At 30.9% G+C, this 26,600-nt stretch overlaps 2 protein-coding genes across 2 annotated transcripts in view; one reads left to right on the forward strand and one right to left on the reverse strand.

Moving 5' to 3' along the window:
• The window catches only part of LOC143078496 (RAB11-binding protein RELCH homolog), a 65,029-nt gene that overhangs the window by 26,880 nt on the left and 11,549 nt on the right, over nt 1–26,600 (forward strand). The window lies entirely within an intron of this gene.
• Nucleotides 1,475–20,622, reverse strand: LOC143078680 (uncharacterized). Its single transcript, XM_076253565.1, has 2 exons — nt 20,560–20,622; nt 1,475–3,569 (listed from the first exon to the last, which is right to left on the reverse strand). Exon 2 carries the CDS (start codon nt 3,508–3,510, stop codon nt 2,317–2,319), a length of 1,194 nt encoding a protein of 397 aa, XP_076109680.1. The 5' UTR covers nt 3,511–3,569; nt 20,560–20,622; the 3' UTR covers nt 1,475–2,316.

The raw sequence follows: 26,600 nt of genomic DNA on the forward strand, positions 1-26,600 counted from the left end.
TCTTACTTGATTGGAAGGTTGATTAATATTTAATTGATAGAAAATCAAGGAATATATATGGAATAGACCACAGTTATCTTTAGAAGACATGGTTTTCACAAGTAATTCCTTCCTTATGTATAGATGGCAAGGTTGCAAGGTTGCCTGCCAGGTTTTAAAAGGAATCATTAATGGTTAATCTATGATATTTGGTATGTGCCATTTCCATGGAGATTATTTGGCCCTGACCCCTCAAGCATGGTCTTCTGTAATTGAGTTTAGATGTTATTATTTGTGATAAGGTCAGTTTAAGGAGAACCACTTATGGTAATTGACTACCAAAATACCACGCAGGCAAACATATCTCTGTGTCAGCAGTTTATTAACACTGCTTGAATCAACCCAGCCTTTAAGGCAAGCTTGCAACCATGCTGTAACTGACAATAAAACTAAATAATAGACATATCAAAATATGGTATAATTTGATATATTTTCCATTTGAACCAATTAGAGTACATTTTGTCAGATTTATATTAGAGCAATGGGAATGTGAATATGTGTTAAGTGATTCCAGTAGATGGAGATGGATCTTATCAGCTTCATTTGGTTTTGAAAATTGGGACAGAAATTTAGTTGAACATAAATTTTTCTTGTGCTTAGATTCAAAGATTGAGGCCAACAACCCTGTTGTATATGTACTGTTATAAGTGTCAACATTTTACTTCTGTGTTATATATATACTGAAATCCCTGATGGTTATACTGTTCTTATAACGCTGTCATAAGCTTTAATCAATAACTTCAGTTCTCTGGATTTATTGGTATTTAATTAGATAAGTATATGCATCAGTTTAATCCTCATTGGGACAATAGAATTATTATCAAACATTTAGTTTTCTCTAGAAGCTCCTTGGTTTTCTATTATTACATTTGCTGTCAGATCATTTACAGTCAGGCTGTTTAAACACTCATACGGAAAACCAATTCAAATCCATATATAGTTAATTTTAGTGCATATTCATGCTTGTTTTATTTTTTTGTAGCCAAATTTTTGTGTGAAAATGCAGAAAATTTAATAAGTGTACATTGCAAAACAAGGTACTGTTGACTTCAATTATTTTTGTGGTTCTAACTTTAGTGGATATTTGATTCTGTGGTGTTGTTACATACAAGCTGAAAGAAAATGTGATATTCATTGAACATTTAGACATTTACCCGAGAAATCAATCAAAATTTGTATCAAATGAATTGCAATGAATCCCCTCACTCAGTATACATCATTTTAAATTGTTTATTCTACAAGAGCTAGCTGTGTATAATTCTCAGTATACATCATTTTAAATTGTTTATTCTCTAAGAGCGAGCTGTGTATAATTTAGCATTTGTTTATTCTCTAAGAGCGAGCTGTGTATAATTTAGCAATTGTTTATTCTCCAAGAGCTAGCTGTGTATAATTTAGCATTTGCAGACCATGTTGTTAATTTAAATTAACAGACTCTTAGTAACTGTAATTTATTTATGAGCATTTTCTACTGGTACAGATACTGACCATGGCAGAATGATAACATATTATTAGTAGCATTATAAAGGTATCCCTTATAGTTCTTCTCTGTTCAGAGTTTATACACTTGAACAGATTTAAACTTCATATATGATTGTCCCATCAGTTGTTCAAACATGTTCAGAATATCCCCTACACAGAATTAGAAACTTCAGTAGTTTGTCTCTGTTCAGATTCATACCAAACAGAATTATGCATTTTACATATTTTCCACCATTGTTCATCTCTATATTGTACTTGATCCGAGACTTGATCTTGACAGAACTAACTTGTCTGTTCTACTGTTAATTCATTGCATTGCTTTTTCCTATATCAGAATTAACAGCCAAAAATTTGGCCCATTCAATGCCCCTTTTCTGCACCATTTTTCAAACATCAATTCCAGAATTTAACAATTATATGACAGAAATTAATACATATTTATATATTTTGCTGTCATCTTGTTATCCAAATATGGATAAGGTCTTTTCATTCATTCATTGCCTGTAAGATGTTTAACCTAGTTCAGGATGGATCCTTGATAATTATGCAAACAGTTTATCCATCTGAACAGAATTATGCACTTGTACATTGACTGTTAGTTGTTGATCCTTGTACAGAACCAGTCCTTGATATATATTAATCATCAAACAGTTTATCCATATACAGAACTTGATTTGGACAGAATTACGCACTTTTACATTGTCTGTAAGGTGTTGATCCTCGTATAGAATTGATCCTTGATAGATATCAAGCATCAAACAGTTTATCCATACACAGAACTTGATCTGGACAGAATTATACATTTGTACATTTAATTTTTGGCAAGAGGTCCCCATTGGACTGCTTGTCTACTGCCATTAAAGATCCAGCTGTTGGAGACATGTTCTCTGGGGTAATATAAGATTTATATCGACTCTGTCCACAAGAATCCCATCGACAAAGACATTTCATAATATTACATAATCCTTTTTTTATGTCTTGTCGAAGCTGCTTGCACATTACAATAAATATCAATGGTTTGAAGCTAATGAAAAAATAAGTCAGTGTGACATTAAACATGCCTATGTATTGTATTTCCCATATAAGGCCGATTGTCGTTCGACTTTGTATGAAACGTATAGTTTGTTCTGTACAGTGACATGCCTTTAAGAGAGAGAACCATACTAACATGATTACAGTTGGTTTTCTTAACTGAATCAATGTATTTATGTCAACTATGTACTTTTTTAGGTCAAATTTAATGTTTTTTTTCTTTGATATCATCGTTACTAAAGTCATACAGATGAAAACAGTTACCATTATGAAGGGAAAAATGTTATCCAATAAAAATTCCAAAAGTGGAACAATTAAAGTGATCTCGTCAGAAAGTTGTGGCTGGTAATTATTATGGCACAGTGGATGTTTAACATTTGGATTTGTCTCTGGCAGGGATAATCCTATAGTCCAGAAATAATGAAGATTCAAACAAACAACTAAAACTGTGATTAAAAGTACAATTGACCTTGCTCGCTCAACCGTACACATTTTATACATACGATGTGGATACACAATGGTTATCATTGTTTCTACGGAGATAGCCACTATGACCCAAGAGTTGAAGTACAGAAGGACAGTGGTGACAAAATTATACACTTTACACACAGCATTAGACAAGATGTTGATCTCCAATGTTAGATTCTTGTCTGTTAACGATACGAACCACAAGTTTCCACAGTAAATATACAATTCTATTAATCCGAACAACATTGACAGCACAAGATAGAAACAAACTGACCATGCAGTCCTACAATACTGTGAAAGACCATACACGCATGAAAGATTTCCAATTGTTCCAACAAGTAGAAACACAACATATAAATACCGACTGAGTCCACTCTCTATGTTCTTAAACTCATTTTCTTTTTTAAAGTACTGTTTCAAATAATCATCATACATTTGGTCATCATTCATCGGCAACGGATAATCATATGACAAAGTAGTGTTCCACATCTTCTATGTTAATGTCACTAAATCAGAATGTTCATTTTCCTGCATTGATCTTTATTTTCCTGCAATAGAGAAAATGTTATTTAGCAGTAAATTTCATTTTGATGGTTAACTAATGTGTGAGCAAAGGACTTTCTTAAATATATGAAAGTTCAAACCTTAGTTTATAAAAAAAATATGCACTCAAAATTATGTCCAGCTCAAACTTTTTTTTAGATTTCTTTAACTATGACACAGAACTATTTTGCCTGTGTAGGAATTTCTTCTTGTGACAACCTAAAACTGATTTATACATTTATAACCTTTGTGGTTACCATGATTCTCACCATAAAACTTTAAAACTTTTTGGAACCAATGGCAATGAATTGCTTCATGAACTTTTTTTTTAGAATTAAAAAGTTTCATATGCACTATACTATTCCTCAAGATGGATTTTTGCAATGATACAATGCTATTTGTCCAGTTTCAAGGTAGCCTGTTATTTTAACATCCACCTGTTATCCTTTTAGATATCTTTGCTTATTTTAAAAGGGAGTTAACTCTATTTTTTAAATAAAATTGTTGATGTGACAGAAAATATTTGAATGGGTTAAAAATACACTGTAATGGGAGAAAAGGCTTTTGAGTTTTGTTGTTTTTCCTTATACTAGGTACTCAAAAATGTGATGAGTTTAAAACTTCTGTTAAAGATAACAACTATATTGATAAATGATATAAGTAATGTGTCATGCTTAGAAAGAGAAGATAACTGTTCCACATTTGTTGTCTATTAACCAAGTTTCTGGTAGGTGATAATTACAAATCTTTTCACATTTTTGGCTTCAAAACACTAATCAAATAATCAACACAGGAATCTAGAAAATCTGTAGAAACAATTAGTTCTAATTAACCCTGGTGGGTAAATATTCTTTTATAACAAGAAGTGCCAACACAGTTTCAGTTTGTTTGTAGGTGACAATATGCAGCTTTAATGTATTGGGCTGCTTTTCCCGACTTTAGTTAATTTTGTATTTATTAAGAACTTGTTGAACCACACCTGAATATTTAAAATGTTACGTGTAGTATTTATACTTTTAGAGAAACAATCAGTTAAAAAGTTAAATCAAATAGATCTGGCCTTTGTTAGTCTTGTATCATTTTAACTTTTAGTTTCTTGTGTACAATTTGGAGTTTAGTATGGTGTTCATTATCACTGAACCAGTATATATTTGTTTAGGGGCCACCTGAAGGACGCCTCCGGGTGCGAGAATTTCTCGTTGCATTTAAGACCTGTTGGTGACCTTCTGCTGTTGTCTGCTCTATGGTCGGGTTGTTGTCTCTTTGGCACATTCCCCATTTCCATTCTCAATTTTACTGTTTAAACAGAAAGTATTTTTTTTCCATTTAACCTGTAATCTAAACATTTATTGATTTATTTCATAACTTCTGAAATGATGGCTGTTCATTGAAAATATAAATGCTACTATTACATATTTAGATATTTCAATGCTATTTTACATTTTAGTTCTTAATGCATATTTTGCATTAAATCATTGCAAATACATTTGTGTACCTTTATTTGGTTGTATTTGTGTATTATATGAAGAAAATGTTTCCAATGTTCTTTTTTATTTAAACTTCTTAGATTTTTTCCTGTTATGAGATCTGCTTGTATATTTCTTATTTCACCTTGGACAAGAACTAGACAATGAATTCAATAATGCTTTCAAACTGTTTTATGGAGATGTTCCCAACTGAGCACTCCATCCTCTCTAAAGACTTTTACAACCTCCAGTGCCATTGAATCAATAAAATAAAGAATTCAGTTTAGATAAATACCAGTTAATTGTTATTTTCTACAGTTATCTAATGTGAATACGGATCTGTTCTGTGGAGCAGATACATAAAGTTCTGTTTATATCACAGATAACACAGCTGGAAGCAGATCAGAGTAAAAATAGCAGCTTAAATTAGCTTCAACAATTAGACAAAGAAAAAATAACCATTGGAAAAGATTTATATTGTGTTTATTAATTTGTCATTGCCTGTATTATGGGTTTGAACTGCAGATGAGGTTTTCCTGTCTGTTATTACATAATTAACCCTTTCCTCCATGGATTTTTTTTCATCACATACTTGATTCGCATAGGATTTTTTTAAATAAAAAAAATTCCTCAGGTTTAAAGTATTAATGCATTGTGAAAACGATTATTTCATCAATGAAATTCAAGTCAGATATTCTCATGAATATCCTTTTCATATTGGATACAATTTTTTTTAAGTCTGATGCAGACATTTTGTAGTCAAAGCATTTCAACTGAGGTACTACACAGGCGTCAAAAGGCGTCATTATGGAGTAAAGGGGGTGACGTCAAAAAGCGTCATTATGGAGGAAAGGGTTGGAAGTAAATATCAGATTGAAAATACTTTCTTTAACATTTAATTTGAATTCAAATAGGAAAACCAATAAGAAAGCTTTATAGATTTGGTATAGATACAAACTACAAAACAGCAGCTCTATAGATGTTTTAACAAATTTCTGCTAATATTACTACACATTATGATAGCTTGTGTTTAAGAAACAATCTGATAAATGTTTCCACTAAACAGTTAATATCCAAACAAACATATTTTAGAACAAGAATAAGAAAATGAAGTCTCTTGTAAACAGTGAAAAGTTAAAACTTAGTATACAGGAAAAAGTCAGAACACATCTGTTAAACAGTGAAAAGTCAGAACACATCTGTTGAACAGTGAAAAGTCAGAACACATCTGTTGAACAGTGAAAAGTAAGAACACATCTGTTTAACAGTGAAAAGTCAGAACACATCTGTTGAACAGTGAAAAGTCAGAACACATCTGTTGAACAATGAAAGTCAAAACATATGTTGAACAATGAACAGTCAAATCACATATATTGAATGGTGAACAGTCAAAACACATCTATTGAACAATGAAAGTCAAAACATATGTTGAACAATGAACAGTCAGAACACATTTATTGAACGGTGAACAGTCAAAACACATCTATTGAACAATGAAAGTCAAAACATATGTTGAACAATTAACAGTCAGAACACATTTATTGAATGGTGAACAGTCAAAACACATCTATTGAACAATGAAAGTCAAAACATATGTTGAACAATGAACAGTCAAAACACATCTATTAAACAATGAAAGTCAAAACATATGTTGAACAATGAACAGTCAAAACACATATATTGAATGGTGAACAGTCAAAACACATCTATTGAACAATGAAAGTCAAAACACATCTATTGAACAATGAAAGTCAAAACATATGTTGAATAATGAACAGTCAGAACACTTATCTGTTGAACAGTGAAATGTCAGAACATATCTGTTGAGCATGGAACAGTCAAAACACATTTATTGAATGGTGAAAGTCTAAACACATCTATTGAACAATGAAAGTCAAAACACATTTATTGAACATTGAACAGTCAGAGCACATTTATTGAACAATGAACAGTTAGAACACATCTATTGAACAATGAAAAGTCAGAACACATTTATTGAACAATGAACAGTCAGAGCACATTTATTGAACATTGTACAGTCATAACACATCTATTAAGCAATGAACAATTAGAACACATCTATTGAACATTGAACAGTCAGAACACATATATTGAACATTGAACAGTCAGAATGCATTTATTGAACAATGAACAGTTAGAACAGTATACTAAATCTTGTGGAGAGTTGTCTAATTGGCAATCATACCACATTTTCTTTTTTATATAAACAGTGCCAAGTCAGAACACTTTTTTGAATAGAGAAAGTCAGAACACATCTGTTAAACAGAAAAATAAGTCACAACATTCATTGTAAAGTTGAAGTCAGAACACATCTACTAAACAGTAAATACTCTAAACACATTTATTGAACAATGGAAAGTCAAAATAATCCTTGGGTTGTACAAAAGTTTAAATTGAAGGAAAAAAATAATAAATGTTAGGATTATAAGAATTAAACACTTTCATTCTAGATATTACTGATGTGGTTGTTATCTGGGCTGCTGAACCTCAAACTTTTCAAAGAGTCATTCTGACTTTCATTCAATTTGTGAGTTAATCAGTCAGAAGAAAATGATAAAATCACCAAATTATTACAAATATTGGAATGCATCCAATACTGTTTTAATCCCATATCACAGTTTTAGTATTTAAAAAGTTATCGTATGATATAATTATGTGTTGTATCAGTTTTGATGTTAAGTACAATTGTGATAGGATTTATTCTTCCTCAGATCTACTTTCAATTTAAACTTGATCTGTAGCATATTAATCTTCTTCATTAGGATTGATGAGTTCCACAGATCTACTTTCATTTTAGACTTTTATCTGTAGGGTATTAATCTTCCTCATTAGGATTGATGATTTCCACAGATCTACTTTCATTTTAGACTTTATCTGTAGCATATTAATCTTCCTCAATGACTAAAGTGTTCATCATAGTTAAAATCATACCATGCTTAAATTGTTGTCAATTCAAATTAATTACTTTACAATGTTTCGCTTCCTAATCTTTATTCTTTAGGAGATGATATCAAAGTCATTGAGTGTCCAAATGAAATAGATTTCAGCTGATTTGTTATCATGGTTGAGTGTGATTTGTCTATAAAAGGATTACTACATGAAATTTTCACGTTTTTTATCAAGATTGACAGTAATAAAATCTCTAAGACAATTACTTAATGTATTTCAAGATTGAGTTTATCATTATATTGGTTTCATGCTTTAAAAATAGTAATTAAAAAGTCACATGACTTACATAAATAATCATAAAATTTATAAATTTATATCAAATAAAATCAAAGATAGAGAGTTCATTTGTTTACCCACAATTCAGCATTTTGAACAGCTTTGTGTAGATTATGATGGACTGTTTGCATGAAGCAGATGTTCCCAAGTATTCCCAAAAGTTCAGTGGGGATCCAGAAATGTTCATATGGGATCCCACTGTCTGCAATAGAAAAGGGGGAGGGTTGTAGCTATGCTTCAGTAGTTCCCTGTATAATCAACCAAATGTTACCCCTAATAGAGGGGGCCAGTCAACATTCATGAATATGCCATTGCACACATTCAATTGAGAGCAACTATGTAAATACTTTTAATTGTTGACTGTCATTTTCATATGATTCCTTTTTAGCTCACCTGGCTCAAAGGTCCATGTGAGCTAAAACCATCACTTAGGGACTGTTGTTGCCATATACTTTTTAAAAATCTTCACCTCTGTTTTAACTGAACCAATTTGAACCAAATGTGTGGTTAGAAATCTTTATAGTATAAAGTTTGTGTGTTTTATTCCAGTAGATATGTAGAAATCACTGGCACTTCAGTCTAAGTAATTGGTGTAATAGATATTTGATTGAATCACCACTCTCACTAGCACTGCAAAGGTTTTGGAAACAGTCATTTCTAGCAGTCAAGACCTTATCTGAAAGACCAATGAATGAAATGGTATGTTGGATTTAGGTCATGAAAAAATGAGTTATTAGGTTATTAGGTTTGTAATTGTAGATATTTAACATATCTCAATATAAATTGACCAATTCAATATATGATAGTAATATATTTCCCCAGAATATTATTGCAAAATAACAATTATTGAACTAATTTACAAAATAATGCTCCAATTAACAGTGGAGTAATTTATGTATTGGACAATTTTCCCAAGGGTAATTTGCTACTTAACTACTTTCATATATTCAGAAAGGTATTTGTTGTTATTTTATTGTACAAAATTGTTGTGTCCTGAATTGGCCACTGATACTATTAAAGTACATTTTTATGCTTCACCTAGGTGTATTATGTTTTCAGTCTGTATGTCCATTCATCTGTCTGTCTGTCCTGTTTCAGTTTAAAGTTATTGGTCAAGTTTTTGATGAAGTGAAAAATGAAAAATCGAAATTGAATGTGTGATTGGGGCATCCGTGTACTATAAACACATTCTTATTTTTATTTTGAGAAATATGGTATTACTTGTCAGTCTTTTAATTTTCTATTTATGTATTGTATACTTAAGAAATAATTCATGGAAGCCATAGATTTTTGAAATTTACTCATGGCCTGGGCCGTGATATTCGAATTTTATCCTGAGCGTTAGTGAGGGATAAAATCAACGAATATCACGGCCCAGGCCATGTGTAAATTTCCAACAATCTATGGCTTCCATGAATTATTTGGATTCTAAAGGACAAATACGGTCATTAAAATACTGAAGCGAGGGTTGGTTTGGTGTGTGTGGCTGTTCTTTTTTACTCCTTGTTAGATAAATCTCAAATATCTTAATAAATCTGTAGCTTGCATGGGTTATTTCATGAATAACCGCTAGAAAAAAACTGTTTAATTCTTCTAATTCTCAAACCCAACATTTGCCATGATTTTCTCGTAAGCTTCCGTCAAATCCAAAGTTGACATTTCGTAACTAAGGACCCGCCATATTGACTTGCTGAAATTAGTAAATATGCAAATAATGCAATAGAATAGAAAATAAAACAAAACCTACCTCAAAAATCAGTTTTAATGCAAAATCATATGAATTTCGATGGTTCACGTAACAGAAAACTTGTATGATGTCATGTTTTGAAATCGGACTTAAGGTAAGGTTGTCATGAAACCTGGATTTTTTTCTTAGTGATATTATACCAATATGATACATCATTTGGTTCAGGGAAGAGTACCCAATCCTTTAAGGAAAAAAAATCGAACATCGCCCGTCCCGTTTTTTCAGGTGAAAAGCTCAAAATTCCAATTTTTGGACATTTTTTGGGGAAAACTGTATTTGAATTTTTCTGAAATATTAATGTATGCGAGTGAGTATAACGATTCATTCATTAATAATAAATTTTAATTAAAAAAATCATAAACAAGTTCCTAAAAATAAAGTTTTTTATTTTTTTGTTAAAAAACAACCCGTTGCCATGGCAACAAAAAGCAAAAATTTCCATTTTCCGGGTCCACCCTTTTTGTAAAAAACTGTGAACATAAAGATATTACTATTTGCATTATTATGAGCTAATAAAATTGGTATGTCCCCGAACTCATTTTTACAGAAATGCATGGGCGTTATGTGTTCATCTTGTCATTTCTGTAACCCCCCCCCCCATGGCGCCCCCAAAAAATTTTTTTTGTTGATCTGCAAAAAAGAAAGTCATCTTTAATAGCATCTTTTGACAAAGAATTATTTGAGATTGATCATAATCAATGAGAGAAAACAGTGATTAACAGCAAAAGAGTAATGTAGGTTAAAAAACTTAATTCAAATAGTTTGGGGATGTGTTGGGATAAAAGTTGCTGCAAGTTTTGTTAATTTGACAACGATTTTACATATATCCATATTGGTCAATCAATTTTTCCCAAATTAAGTTAAGAGAGGGGGTAATTTTATTCCTACATTTAACTTTTGATGTCATCCCAGTCGGAAGGGTAGGTGTTAAACTTTGGTCATACTTGTGAATTGATACATGTATAAGATTCTGATTTTGAAGGAAACACCTATATTCTTTCAGTGCTCCGAACTGTAATATTTTGAATCTTAGGAAAGCACTCAAATTGTCTTTAAAAATAATGAAAATTACTTCATTGTCCCATGTTGGGTAAATTTATTTATTGCAGCAATTTGATGAAAAGACATCAGTTGTGACTAGTAAAGTCATTTACAGCAGCCGTGTTTATTCCATTCATTTAAATCTAGACATCAACAAATGTTATAATTATTCAAATATGATGAAATATTGATGACTAAGCAGGGGAAAGATATATTTATAAATTTTATAACATTTGGTTGAAGCAAACTAAAGGTGGAGAACAGAAACAAAAAATTCAGAAAACGACCTCATAAAAATACTTCGAGCGTCACTACTTCAATATGATCTCTTATATATGGAGAAAGACTAAAAACTAATAATTTCCCGGATTTATATGAGCCCATGCATGTGTACAGACACATGTTACCTTACTTGTTTTCAGATTAATTGATTCAAATTTGACTAATATGGATAGAAGTTTGTTTGATTAGAGGTTGTAAAATGTCCGCTGGCAAATACTTCAGGCATGTTCAGGAAGACACAATACAATGGTTGTGTAAAAAAATATGCTATAAAAAATATCTGAGAATATATATATGCATCCTTTATAAGTAAAACACATGACGCATTATGTAAATTCTAATTATTTTGAACGAAATTGACAAAAAGTGTCACAAAAATGTGCCATTTTTTACTCAACCCTGTGTTTCTATAATTTGTATTTATATATACTTCATAAAAAAATGAATACGACGTGCATCAAATTTACAAATTCAATGAAAGAGACATCTTAACAGTCAGTGAAAAAGTTATTGGGGCTCTTGAAGCAGAATAAACAACACGTCTATCTTGTGAAAAGAAAAGATGGGGACAAGCCATAAAAACAAAAGATATTAGATCGATTTCTATTGAAATGAGCTTCCCATACATTTTTTTAGGTTTTACGGCAAGAGACAGGAGAAAGGAAAAAAGTATCTCGTCCAACCCCTTATAAATCTAGAACTGTAAAAGTGAGACATCAAAATTCAAACTTATTCTGTGTTTTTGTAGTAAAAAGCATGCAGTTGGTTGAGGCAAACTAAAGTTAGAGAACGGAAATCAGTTTTGTAAAAACGGACGTACAATATGATACGTTTATTTGGATTGACATACAAACAAGTAAGGATAAAAACTCAAAGCTGCCTTTGCTACGGCGGGGGCATAAAAGTGTACATTTATGAAATAAAAAAAAATTCCGCGAAACTTCATACATGGTTTATGCATAACGACGTTATGGCTAAACGTGACGTCATATAAATGAAAACTAAGAAACTGGAGGTCATAACGTTACTTGTAAGATTCAAATTTTGATAAGATTACATCAAAACGGCAATTTTTGAGGTAGGTGTTGCTTTATTTTCGATAATATTGTAGTTATCAAACATTGGTTAATCAAAGCAATTCAAAATGACGGTCCCTCCTTTTCCAATTATTTGAATTCAAGTTCTCTCCCTGTGTACGCAAACCTTACCTTAAATGCGCAAAAAAAATTTATAGACTTTAGCAGAATTTTATTTTATTTTTATTTTGTTGATTTCTCCGAGCTCTTGTGCATTACTGCTTTTTATTATGCATCCGAAATAAGAATAACAGTTATTTTGTCTTTTTTTTAATTGCACTTTTTCAATCAATAAAATCAGCAAAGGGTCTGCAAATAGGTTCCAATACATGTAGATTAACGTGGAAGGTATATTGTAACAGCCATTATTATGTATATATCTGTAGTCTGTGCTAAGTATAGATATATCGAGAATTTTATCACAGTGTTGTTTACAAAGCGAAAGAAGCATATTAGAATGTTGTATAAAATTGCCATGGTGTTGTCAGTTTATATTTTAATTACAAACAATGTATGAGTTAGAATGTCCCTTTTGGTATCTTTTTCCTCATTTCTTACTTTATAAGATTTATGTTACCTGGTACAACAGTTATTGCTATTTTTACTTCAATAGGTTTATGTTACCTGGTACAACATTTATTGCTATGTTTACTTCAATAGGTTTATGTTACCTGGTACAACATTTATTGCTATGTTTACTTTAATAGGTTTACGTTACCTGGTACAACATTTATTGCTATGTTTACTTCAATAGGTTTATGTTACTTGGTACAACATTTATTGCTATGTTTACTTCAATAGGTTTATGTTACCTGGTACAACATTTATTGCTATGTTTACTTTAATAGGTTTATGTTACCTGGTACAACAGTTATTGCTATGTTTACTTCAATAGGTTTATGTTACCTGGTAGAACATTTATTGCTATGTTTACTTTAATAGGTTTGTGTTACCTGGTACAACATGTTTACTTTAATAGGTTTACATTACCTGGTACAACAGTTATTGCTATGTTTACTTTAATAGGTTTATGTTACCTGGTACGACAGTTTTTGCTATGTTTACTTTAATAGGTTTATGTTACCTGGTACAACATTTATTGCTATGTTTACTTTAATATGTTTATGTTACCTGGTACAACAGTTATTGCTATGTTTACTTCAATAGGTTTACGTTACCTGGTACAACATTTATTGCTATGTTTACTTTAATAGGTTTACGTTACCTGGTACACATTTATTGCTATGTTTACTTTAATAGGTTTACGTTACCTGGTACAACATTTATTGCTATGTTTACTTTAATAGGTTTACGTTACCTGGTACAACAGTTATTGCTATGTTTACTTTAATAGATTTATGTTACCTGGTACAACAGTTATTGCTATGTTTACTTTATTAGATTTATGTTACCTGGTACAACATTTATTGCTATGTTTACTTTAATAGGTTTATGTTACCTGGTACAACAGTTATTGCTATGTTTACTTTAATAGATTTATGTTACCTGGTACAACAGTTATTGCTATGTTTACTTTAATAGGTTTATGTTACCTGGTACAACAGTTATTGCTATGTTTACTTTAATAGGTTTATGTTACCTGGTACGACAGTTATTGCTATGTTTACTTTAATAGGTTTATGTTACCTGGTACAACATTTATTGCTATGTTTACTTACCTGGTACAACATTTATTGCTATGTTTACTTTAATAGGTTTACGTTACCTGGTACAACAGTTATTGCTATGTTTACTTTAATAGGTTTACATTACCTGGTACAACATTTATAGCTATGTTTACTTTAACAGGTTTATGTTACCTGGTACAACATTTATTGCTATGTTTACTTTAATAGGTCTATGTTACCTGGTACAACATTTATTGCTATGTTTACTTTAATAGGTTTACGTTACCTGGTACAACATGTATTGCTATGTTTACTTTAATAGGTTTACGTTACCTGGTACAACAGTTATTGCTATGTTTACTTTAATAGGTTTATGTTACCTGGTACGACAGTTATTGCTATGTTTACTTTAATAGGTTTATGTTACCTGGTACAACATTTATTGCTATGTTTACTTACCTGGTACAACATTTATTGCTATGTTTACTTTAATAGGTTTATGTTACCTGGTACAACAGTTATTGCTATGTTTACTTTAATAGGTTTATGTTACCTGGTACAACAGTTATTGCTATGTTTACTTTAATAGGTTTATGTTACCTGGTACAACAGTTATTGCTATGTTTACTTTAATAGGTTTACGTTACCTGGTACAACAGTTATTGCTATGTTTACTTTAATAGGTTTACGTTACCTGGTACAACATTTATTGCTATGTTTACTTTAATAGGTTTACGTTACCTGGTACAACAGTTATTGCTATGTTTACTTTAATAGGTTTACGTTACCTGGTACAACAGTTATTGCTATGTTTACTTTAATAGGTTTACGTTACCTGGTACAACATTTATTGCTATGTTTACTTTAATAGGTTTATGTTACCTGGTACAACAGTTATTGCTATGTTTACTTTCATAGGTTTACGTTACCTGGTACAACAGTTATTGCTATGTTTACTTTAATAGGTTTATGTTACCTGGTACGACAGTTATTGCTATGTTTACTTTAATAGGTTTATGTTACCTGGTACAACATTTATTGCTATGTTTACTTACCTGGTACAACATTTATTGCTATGTTTACTTTAATAGGTTTACGTTACCTGGTACAACATTTATTGCTATGTTTACTTTAATAGGTTTACGTTACCTGGTACAACAGTTATTGCTATGTTTACTTTAATAGGTTTACGTTACCTGGTACAACATTTATTGCTATGTTTACTTTAATAGATTTATGTTACCTGGTACAACAGTTATTGCTATGTTTACTTTAATAGGTTTACGTTACCTGGTACAACAGTTATTGCTATGTTTACTTTAATAGGTTTACGTTACCTGGTACAACATTTATTGCTATGTTTACTTTAATAGATTTATGTTACCTGGTACAACAGTTATTGCTATGTTTACTTTAATAGGTTTACATTACCTGGTACAACAGTTATTGCTATGTTTACTTGAACAGGTTTATGTTACCTGGTACAACATTTATTGCTATGTTTACTTTAATAGGTCTATGTTACCTGGTACAACATTTATTGCTATGTTTACTTTAATAGGTTTACGTTACCTGGTACAACATTTATTGCTATGTTTACTTTAATAGGTTTACGTTACCTGGTACAACAGTTATTGCTATGTTTACTTTAATAGGTTTACGTTACCTGGTACAACATTTATTGCTATGTTTACTTTAATAGATTTATGTTACCTGGTACAACAGTTATTGCTATGTTTACTTTAATAGGTTTACGTTACCTGGTACAACAGTTATTGCTATGTTTACTTTAATAGGTTTATGTTACCTGGTACGACAGTTATTGCTATGTTTACTTTAATAGGTTTATGTTACCTGGTACAACATTTATTGCTATGTTTACTTACCTGGTACAACATTTATTGCTATGTTTACTTTAATAGGTTTATGTTACCTGGTACAACAGTTATTGCTATGTTTACTTTAATAGGTTTATGTTACCTGGTACAACAGTTATTGCTATGTTTACTTTAATAGGTTTATGTTACCTGGTACAACAGTTATTGCTATGTTACTTTAATAGATTTATGTTACCTGGTACAACATTTATTGCTATGTTTACTCAAACTAGAATATTGAGATTAGTTTCTCTAAACATCATTGTCAACAACATTACATAATGTAAATAGTTTTGTATTTTTGTAGATGAAAGAAGATTTTATAAAGCTGAGATATAATCTGCAGTTAATATGACAACTTATTTGCTTGATGTTAATTGCAAATATTTTCAGATTTGTTGATAATATATTGATTATCTATTTTATTGTCAAGGGGAATTACTTCATCTATGAATTAAACTTAACATGATATCCATCACAGCTATGATTTATGGGTCTGTGTACTGGACTTGAGATAATTAGTCCATCTTGGCTACAGAGAAAAAATATGATGTAGCCTTCTGGCCTGTGAATATTTATGATTATTTCTATGGAAACTTTTGATTGAATTTTGTTAATTAATTTTGTGAAGAAATTATATCACAAAACTTCCTTTGATTTTTTTTTTTTAAATAAGTGAAAATCATAATTTGTCAAATTTCTAATTAAAATGTCTTTTAGACAATAATCACCACATACTTTTCAATTGTTGTTTAAAAGTTTTCATTATGTATAAATCAAAAGGGAATGGCAACCCAACAACACATAAAACAACCTTAAGACATTTAGAGGTCAAAATAAATCTATTCTAAATCGCGTATATATAATCCTGATAGCAAAAGAGTCATTGAAGAATTAACCATGTGCTAGAAAAATTTCTTGACTCTATAAATCAGTATAATAGATAAAAAATACTTACTGGTACAAGTAGAAAAATACTCAATAATACTGTATTTAAGATTATACTTGGTACTCATTATTTGCTGCAATCCTATTCTTACAATTGTTGGCAGATATACTTTAGAGTAGATTGAGTACCCAAAGCTTAAGATCATTACATTACAAGTAGACAAGTAGTTCTGCAGATACTGTTTGTGAACAGGAATATACCTTGATCACCTCACAGTACTTGATTGAATGATGCTGGCTTAATGTAAAAAACATGTCTAAACTAGGTTACTTTTAATTTACCTCAAGAAAAAAAATTAATCATTGTGTGAACTGGTTTCCATGACTTATTGACATAAAATAAGTTTCATTTCTAACTTCAAGTTCAAAATACTACAGATTGGTCAACATTCATGACTTGTATAGAATTGCATCTAAAGTATAACAATCTCATATAAAAATTAGGTCACTGACATACATTGCATGCTTCATTGACTTTACTTGTATGCCCCCCCCCCCCCCCTCCCCTCCCCTTAAAATTTAAGGTCATGTTTTAAATTGTCTCAGGTTGTCAGGTCATTTTATGCAAATATAACAGGTTTATGTTATACAGCAACAGGTCCTTTTTTTAAATGAGAAGATTGGTCACAAAGCTTGCTGTCCAAAGGTCACAGGTCAGATTTGATCATGTTATATCCTCCATGACGTTTAATGTTTAACATCAATAAATTAATATGTGTAAAAACTTCAATGAGACAGCAACCTGTTTGTGTCTGTACCTCCCAATTAAACTCCAGGGTTTTATCAACCTTGATAACTTATGTTTAGCTCTTAATGACCTTGAGTCTAGACAAGTTGCGGAAAATTTGAAGATAAGAAATCCTTAATAGACCATCAAGTATCCATTTAGACAAATTAAGGTCTGTAAAACTAAAGATAGGAATTACAATTACCAATATACTAAACTCTAAGGTGTCCCTATATGACATATACTGGTAAATTTCAGGGAAATTCCCAACATACAACTTAATGTGAATGTGATGGCTTTCAGCAAAAAATAGATGTTAGTCACCAAGAATTATTTCTCTTTAACAGCTAATTTAATTCTATATATAAGATCGTGTATCCTTGATATTTGTACAGAAAGAGAGTGTTGTTGAATTGTGAATTAAATCCCCTCCGATTTAGTTATAGTGTCTTACAGATCTAGATTTATTGACGCTATATATGGTGATGTTATGTTTTAGTGCCAATTTAGGAAACATTGTAACCTTTCTGCTCGTAACTGTAAAATTCTATATTCAAATATAGGATTTTTTTCCCTGCCAAAATTCTCTTTGCAATGAAATTTATCATGAATCCATTCTACATCTATATGTAGCTTTATAGTCTATACACCAAAAAAAATATTGAATCCATTTTACATCTTTCAACTTTTATGTCCCTTGAAACTTCAAGCTTATGCAAACAGGATGATAATTATATAAAGCAATCTTCAGCCATGATCTTCAGGCAATATAATTGAAATTGAAGCACAATGAATGTCATTTATAATCAATGTGGCTTGATTAGGTCAAAAATAGATGGTAGTTAAAGATTTATTTAAATTAGACTGCTATTTTGATACATTTCTATGGCAATTCTATCTACAGTTTTATGATGCTCACTTTTTGTCATTTATTTTTTATTTTCAAATGACAAAAACGTCTTTGGAATAAAAATATTCATTAATTTACACAAATCTAATTTTATTTTTTGAACTTCTTTAAGAAATATTACTTGGAACATCAGCCTTATATATTGATGTATCGGTATCTGTTGCTGCTACTAAAGCAATCAAATGTATGATTTTTACATTCCAGAAAAGATATTACGAAATAAAGATAACTTCAAATAAAATCAAGTGAGAGGACAGTTGCCACTTCTCTGGAGCAGCAACTCTTAAATACTTTTATTTTTATTTAACATTTGATAACCTGTATTAGTTTATATCAATATTTTAGGTGTATCAATGTATATCATGTGAAATACTTTATGCTGTAAAGAGTGCAGAGGAAGATTTAGAGGGAGGGACCTCCTTTCAGGGAAAAAAATTGTTGATTATATAGGGAATCAATAAAGCATGACTGGTGTGGGCCCCTCTTAGGCAGTCAGTGGACCCCACTTTTAAAGATATCTTGATCCGCCACTGGAGTGTATTAGATATATGTGTATGCCCCACTGGATACCTTAATTGTAAAATAAAATAAGATATCTTTATCTTTTATCTTATATTGTATTTTGATAGCTACTCCTATTGATTTTTTTCCAGAGAAAATTGAAATTAAAGAGTTATGTGCTAACCAACACCTTGTTACCTTCAAATATTAACATTTTGTCTTCCAAATCTAAACATTTTGTTTTTCAAATCTGAACATTTTGTCTTCCAAATCTAAACATTTTGTCTTCCAAATCTAAACATGTTGCCTTCCAAATCTAAACATGCTGCCTTTCAAATCTAAATATTTTGTCTTCCAAATCTAAACATGTTGCCTTCCATATCTAAATATTTAGTCTTAGAAATCTAAATATAATGTGTTCAAATTCTAAACATTTTGTCTTCCAAATCTAATCATTTTGTCTTCCAAATCTAAACATGTTGCCTTCCAAATCTAAACATGTTGCCTTTCAAATCTAAATATTTTGTCTTCCAAATCTAAATATTTTGTCTTCCAAATCTAAACATGTTGTATTCCATATCTAAATATTCAGTATTAGAAATCTTAACATAATGTTCAAATTCTAAACTTTTGGTCTTCCAAATCAAACATTTTGTCTTCCAAATGTAAACTCTTTATCTGCCAAATCTAAACTCTTTATCTTTATATTGTATTTTGATATATAGCTACTCCTATTGATTTTTTTCAGAAAAATTGAAATTAAAGAGTTATGTGCTAACCAACACCTTGTTGCCTTCAATTCTGAACATTTTGTCTTCCAAATCTAAACATATTGCCTTCCAAATCTAAACATGTTGCCTTTCAAATATAAATATTTTGTCTTCCAAATCTAAATATGTTGCCTTCCATATCTAAATATTTAGTCTTAGAAATCTAAACATATGTGTTCAAATTCTAAACATTTTGTCTTCCAAAGTTAAACTTTTTGTCTTCCAAATCTAAACATTTTGTCTTCCAAATCTAATCATTTTGTCTTCCAAATCTAAACATTGATGTGAACCTAATGTAAGTCTTACCTAATGGATAATAATTTGCAGTGTTTGAATACTTGATATAAAAATCTGCCAGTGTTATTATTATTTTGCCAGTTTGTTTAGGTAGAGTTGCATAGTATTTGATATAATACTTTTAAATTTAACAAATGCCAGTATTCTCTACACCTAACTTTTCATTTCTGTAATTATCTAAGTAATTTGTTTTCTTTCATTAAAAAAACCCTTTCAATATTGACATGAAAAATACTTTTAAAAAATGACCCTGAAATTACAAAATTTGGGAAACAAATATCCATTGTTTAAATTTTATTTTTGAATGCATTTTATTTTTCCTATTTTAAAAAACATTAATTAGATATTGAATAACAGCTACTTTTTATGAATTAAAAAATGTAAAATATCGACAGAAATATTTTTTTAAATTCACAAATATCTGTTATATTTATGATAAAACAGTAAAACAAAATAATGACAAGTGTAAGTAAACTAACCTGTCTTGGTATAGAATCAATATTCCACTGATACAGATTATACTGTTTCTCTCCATACAGAGGATGTATGATCATCAAACTGATTCTCTCCAATAGTCACTTCATCTTTTATCTCACTGTTTGTCTATAGTTATAGGATAATACACTAATTGTTTGTCTAATCATGGAAGAAATATTTAAATAAAGGTTTTACTGTAAATAATAATCTGTTCATCAAAATTTATTTATGAAGATGAACATGGTGAATTGAACATGCTTGTCTTTTTCTCTGTTATGAATTTTTAAGGTAGAACGTTTTGTGTTAGATGATGGTTGTTTGTGAAGGATAGTATACTGATAGGTGTATATATTACATCTATAAATATACTGTAGATTTATAAAAGTTTTTATACCAAATTTAGATGATTATGGAAAAATTGTATTAACAAGGAAAGTTAGATTTGATATTTTTATAAATGTGGTGTTATAGAAAAGTTGTATTTTGTCGTAAAATTATAATTGGGGTAATCACCTAGATATATGTAATTTCATAGGATCCAATATCCACCCATTTAAGTGTCAATCATATCTCTGACAAAATCCAAATAATAATTGCATACCCACAAAGAAGAATGAAACCCTTCCCTGAAAGCAACAGTATTATATCTCTTTTTACTTCTGACTCGGAACATATGCAAATATTAAGTAAAAAAGATTAAAAATAAATAAAAGACCCTGAAAATTGCCAATTTCTTTAAATAATATTCTGTAATACAACATTATTTATATATAAGTTGCATGGTTTGTTTCCTCACCTTTATGTAAGATGTCTTGCACATTTTAAAGTTATGTGGTATTCAGCCTAATGCAAAATGGATTGATTGTTGTTATGCTTCATTCCAATAGCAAATATTTTCATGTATATTTTGGAGAAATTCTGATTTTATAAAGGTCACTGAAGGCTTAAGTGAAACAATAGTCATCTGATTGTGTTTACTGTCTAGAATATAGTATTCACAAAGTTAGGGATGATTGATTATAGCTTGTCCAATTCCAGTAACAATTAACTTATCCATGAAATATACAAATTATCCTAACCATTTAGACACAATAGACTGTTAAACAATATGCAATTACTGTTTATCAGATTGATTAAAATCTTCGTATATGTATATGTATATGGTTGTAAGAGAATGGATCATCAATAAAAATATCTGGCTTACTGTTACTTTTACTTTTTCACTAGGTTTTTTGTTTTTTTCTCGCCTGTGATGAGAGTTGCAGAATGGGAGACATAGGTATTACTATCCAGCGGCAGCAACAAGGGCATAAATTATTTATTCAAAGCATTATATTTCATAAGGTAGAGGACCTGAATACTTCACACATGCATACAGATATCTTATTTTACAAAATTTCCATCTGTTATTTATCCCATGTTCTTGACCTCATTTTCATGGTTCAGTGACTGCTTGAAAAAAAATTACTGTAATTTTGTGAAGTGAAATACTCAGTTTGTTTTGAGTAATAGGTTAACTTCATTTGGTAAAGGGTTCCTTGCATTGTCTAGAGCTGATAGTAAAAACACTGTCAGCCAATATGAAGACGTGTTTCATCCAAAATTAAATTACTGAATTATCAACTAGTTGAAAAAGTGTTCAAAATCTATAAGAGTAATAAAACTAATATTTGATCATTTTGTTATGATTAAGAGGGTGGAGTTATTACTCTTATAATGATGAAAGGTAATACTAATTTTAATTAAACATCTAGTTTTACAAAATTATCAAGATTAAAATTTTAGCAACAATAACCAAAGCATTGTTTCATTTTGATGAGAATTTGGCAACAAAAGATTCATCATTTTGTCCAATAGTTCATTTCCCCCTGCGTTATTTTTATAGGAATAATTATTTTCATCGGTGATACTTTGTTCTGTGGAAGATTGAGCAGATTGGAATCTATGTATTTATTTGAATTTGATAGAATCAATAATCTAAAACTGTGACAGATCTGAGAGCAATCACTTTTCCGAAGCTGTAAATACCATATAGATTAAGTTGACAAAGTCTAGATTGTAATGGGCAAATGATTTGAAGCCTAGCAAGTATTCTAGAGATGCTGTAGAAACTAATGTCATTCGTAATGGTACAATATTCTATAGATCACGGAATGATAATAGAATGGCAGAAACCTTTAAACCTGACAAATTAAATTTGATTAATAATGTTATACAATTCTGGTTATATGTCTGTTAGGTTATTAATATAGTTGAGAAGTACAATTATATAGAAAGAAATAGGTTCTGTGCTGACTTTGGACATTTGAATACTGCTTGTTGACTGTTAGTTTCCTATGGTATCATTTACCTAGTATCAATGCTTCAAAATGAGGTTATTCAATCTATGAGAAAAGTATGTTTAAAACTGTCAAAGCACTATTAACTTTAATGACTTGATTGTTATCTCTACAAGAGTACCTCAGTAGAGTCACTTTCCAATTGAACAGTACTGCTGACACTATAGCTTTGTTTGGGTCAGATTTTATTTATTGACTAGGAAAAAATAGAGATTAAATTGATTACTGTTCAGTAAAATCAGTAACAGCAATGGAAGTAACAGACAATATAATACTACCTTAGTCACAGTAATAACCTTAAGTATTTATTCATGTATAGTCTGATTTCTGTGCACTATTAGAAGTTTAGAAGAACTTTACAAATACATTAGGGACTAATGTTGTATTCTGTACTTCAATCTTGAACCTGTCAATATGTGACACAACATGCTCCAACTTGAAGCCTTCTGTCTGTCAATCATCTCTCTCATTGTGATGTCTCTTTGGTTCACTGAAATCCTTTACTTGTACAGCTCTGTGTCCAGCTGCTTACAATTGAATGTGCATTGTATTTTCATGACTGCCTCAGACTGTTGTTAAACCAATGATACTTTTGTACTTCCATATTTATGGTAATTACCCTAAATATTTATTTATGTACTCCCATTTCTGTCCATTAAAAGTTAAGTTGTACTTTACAAATACATTTGGTGATGTTCCAGTGGCTTTGTTCTTGTGTTTATTGTGTAGTTGAAGAGGAATCGTCAGGTTAACAGCAATACAGAATGTTTGATCATCTAAGTAACAAAAAGTAGTAAAGTAGCAAAGAAACATTATTGGTAATAAACATTCTTATTCTTTATCTATATCACCTCTTATTATTGTTTTCTAGAGTGCCTGTTTTGTTTTTAATAGACTATAAAAAGGTTAACTATGGTTAGTGCATCAGACTTCTAACACAAAGGTTCCTGGTTCCATCCTTCTTCTGGGGAGAAATTTTTAGGTACTTAATTTTCAGCTTGACATTGTTTGCCAATATGGTCTTGAAGAAACAATGAAAGTCAGTCGTAAGGGGATGATAAATAACTGACCCGTGTTATGAGAGAGTCATATTTCTTGCACGTAAAAGACACTCTTGCTAATGCCACTACAAGGCAGCACTTGTATCCGCATAGTGGAAAGAGATTAATATAAGTCCAATAACTTGTTTCCCAATCCACTGTAAATAAATATGTTCAAACTATAAATCTGGTAAACTAATATCTGTATCAACTCACAAAACTGCATGTGATGTTGTATTTATTCAATATTAATAATATATTTTCAATTGGTGCAATATAAATACTGGTTTACATAACAAATATGTAAGCATTGTCTCTATTGAAATTTGCATTTTTAGTGTGTATTTGTTTACTCATAAAATAAATTTAAAGATTTTGAACATTGTCATTTTCCAGTTTTTATTTGTCAAGCACACACAAAAAACCCAGTGACCTGTTTTTCTGCTTCTGTCTGTGGTCCTTTGGTTTAAATGCTCAAAAACACATAATGTAATACCACTACTGATATTTGGATTTAAAATCTCCTGTGGTCTAAAGTGTTACTGCTGAAGGTTGTTCCTGAAGGTTATTCCTGAAGCATATATCATTCACACTGGGATTGTCCATGTATACCACACAAAATCTGTTTGATCACTAGATAAATCTGTTTCAAACATTTGAGCATAATTATTGTAACAAGTACAAACGAATTACTACCTGTAGTTTATAACCATTACTATAAATACAGGTATCAGGTTAATCAATGCATGTATAAACAGATGAAGTTCAGCTTAATCATCAACCAGAACATTTCATCTTAGAACTGTCAAAGTTCAGCTTAATCATCAACCAGAAGATTCCATCTTAGAACTGTCAAGTAGAAACTTTTGTAGTTTGGAAAAAACATGGTTTTGTAATGGTTATGTGAAGATTAGATCAACAGTTCAATTATCTCTGATGTTTTCTATGTAGTTAACTTATTGGCATTGAATTAGTTAAGACATTACAGTGTTTACTGCACATTTACTAATTATCACCCTGCAAGTTTTGAAAGAGAAACAGCCTGCAGGGTAACTTTCTGTCAGTGGAATGTGTTTTATGTAGTCTATGAACTAGTAACCACAGTCCTGACAACACACTAGTTACCACAGTCCTGACAGCACACTAGTTACCACAGTCCTGACAACACACTAGTTACCACAGTCCTGACAACACACTAGTTACCACAGTCCTGACAACACACTAGTTACCACAGTCCTGACAACACACTAGTTACCACAGTCCTGACAACACACTAGTTACCACAGTCCTGACAACACACTAGTTACCACAGTCCTGACAGCACACTAGTAACCACAGTCCTGACAACACACTAGTTACCACAGTCCTGACAACACACTAGTAACCACAGTCCTGACAACACACTAGTTACCACAGTCCTGACAACACACTAGTTACCACAGTCCTGACAACACACTAGTAACCACAGTCCTGACAACACACTAGTTACCACAGTCCTGACAACACACTAGTTACCACAGTCCTGACAACACACTAGTTACCACAGTCCTGACAACACACTAGTAACCACAGTCCTGACAACACACTAGTTACCACAGTCCTGACAACACACTAGTTACCACAGTCCTGACAACACACTAGTTACCACAGTCCTGACAACACACTAGTTACCACAGTCCTGACAACACACTAGTTACCACAGTCCTGACAACACACTAGTTACCACAGTCCTGACAACACACTAGTAACCACAGTCCTGACAACACACTAGTAACCACAGTCCTGACAACACACTAGTTACCACAGTCCTGACAACACACTAGTTACCACAGTCCTGACAACACAGCACAGGTCTAACCTCTGTTTCAATCTTTGTGTGATATAGTTAAAGCATAGAAGAAATGATTTTTATATGAAGTAAAAAACAAAGACAAATAATCTAGTATTGAAATACTAAGGATTTTATACTCCAGAAACAGATTACTTAAGCTTTATTTGGTAGAACCACTCAGAATTTAAGGTTTCAATGATTTTTAACTGCATTTTTATTAAGAACAAATTGCATGTTATTGTTTGTGCTGTTGTGTAGTTTACCCAGTTGACTAATGGAATTTGTTTCACCCACTTTAAATATTATTCGATAGAATTGGTTTCAACCATTTGATATCTAGTTCATTTTGGATGCTTGTATTTGATGTTTTGTTAAACTGGAAAATATTTCAGAGTGTAAGAAATTACATTAATTTATTTATTTCCAGAAACAAGATAAAAAAAAATAACTCAATAAAATTATGATGGTGAAAATGTTGATCACACTTCCCTATTCACTATACAAATAATACTTTTGAGAGCAAATATCAAAGGATGAAAGTGGGAGAATTGACAGTGACTTTATTGAGTGTAAAATCATTTTGTACTTTGATGACATGACGTTGCGTTCTTCATCTACAGTTGGTTAAGGTTTCTGACCAGTTAAACAGATTGGTTTGATGAAACAAATTGCAATTTGGTCAGAATTTTAGATGAACTGCAATAGGTGGAGAGCATCACTTCCAATCCAGCACAGTAGTTACTTGATTATAATGTGAAGTAAAATTGACTATAATTGCAATGCAGCTAACTTGCATCCTTGTTAATTAAAGCCGGGTTTAAGCAATAAGTTTT

The sequence above is a fragment of the Mytilus galloprovincialis genome, chromosome 6 (assembly GCF_965363235.1).
Source record: "Mytilus galloprovincialis chromosome 6, xbMytGall1.hap1.1, whole genome shotgun sequence".
NCBI lineage: Eukaryota > Metazoa > Mollusca > Bivalvia > Mytilida > Mytilidae > Mytilus > Mytilus galloprovincialis.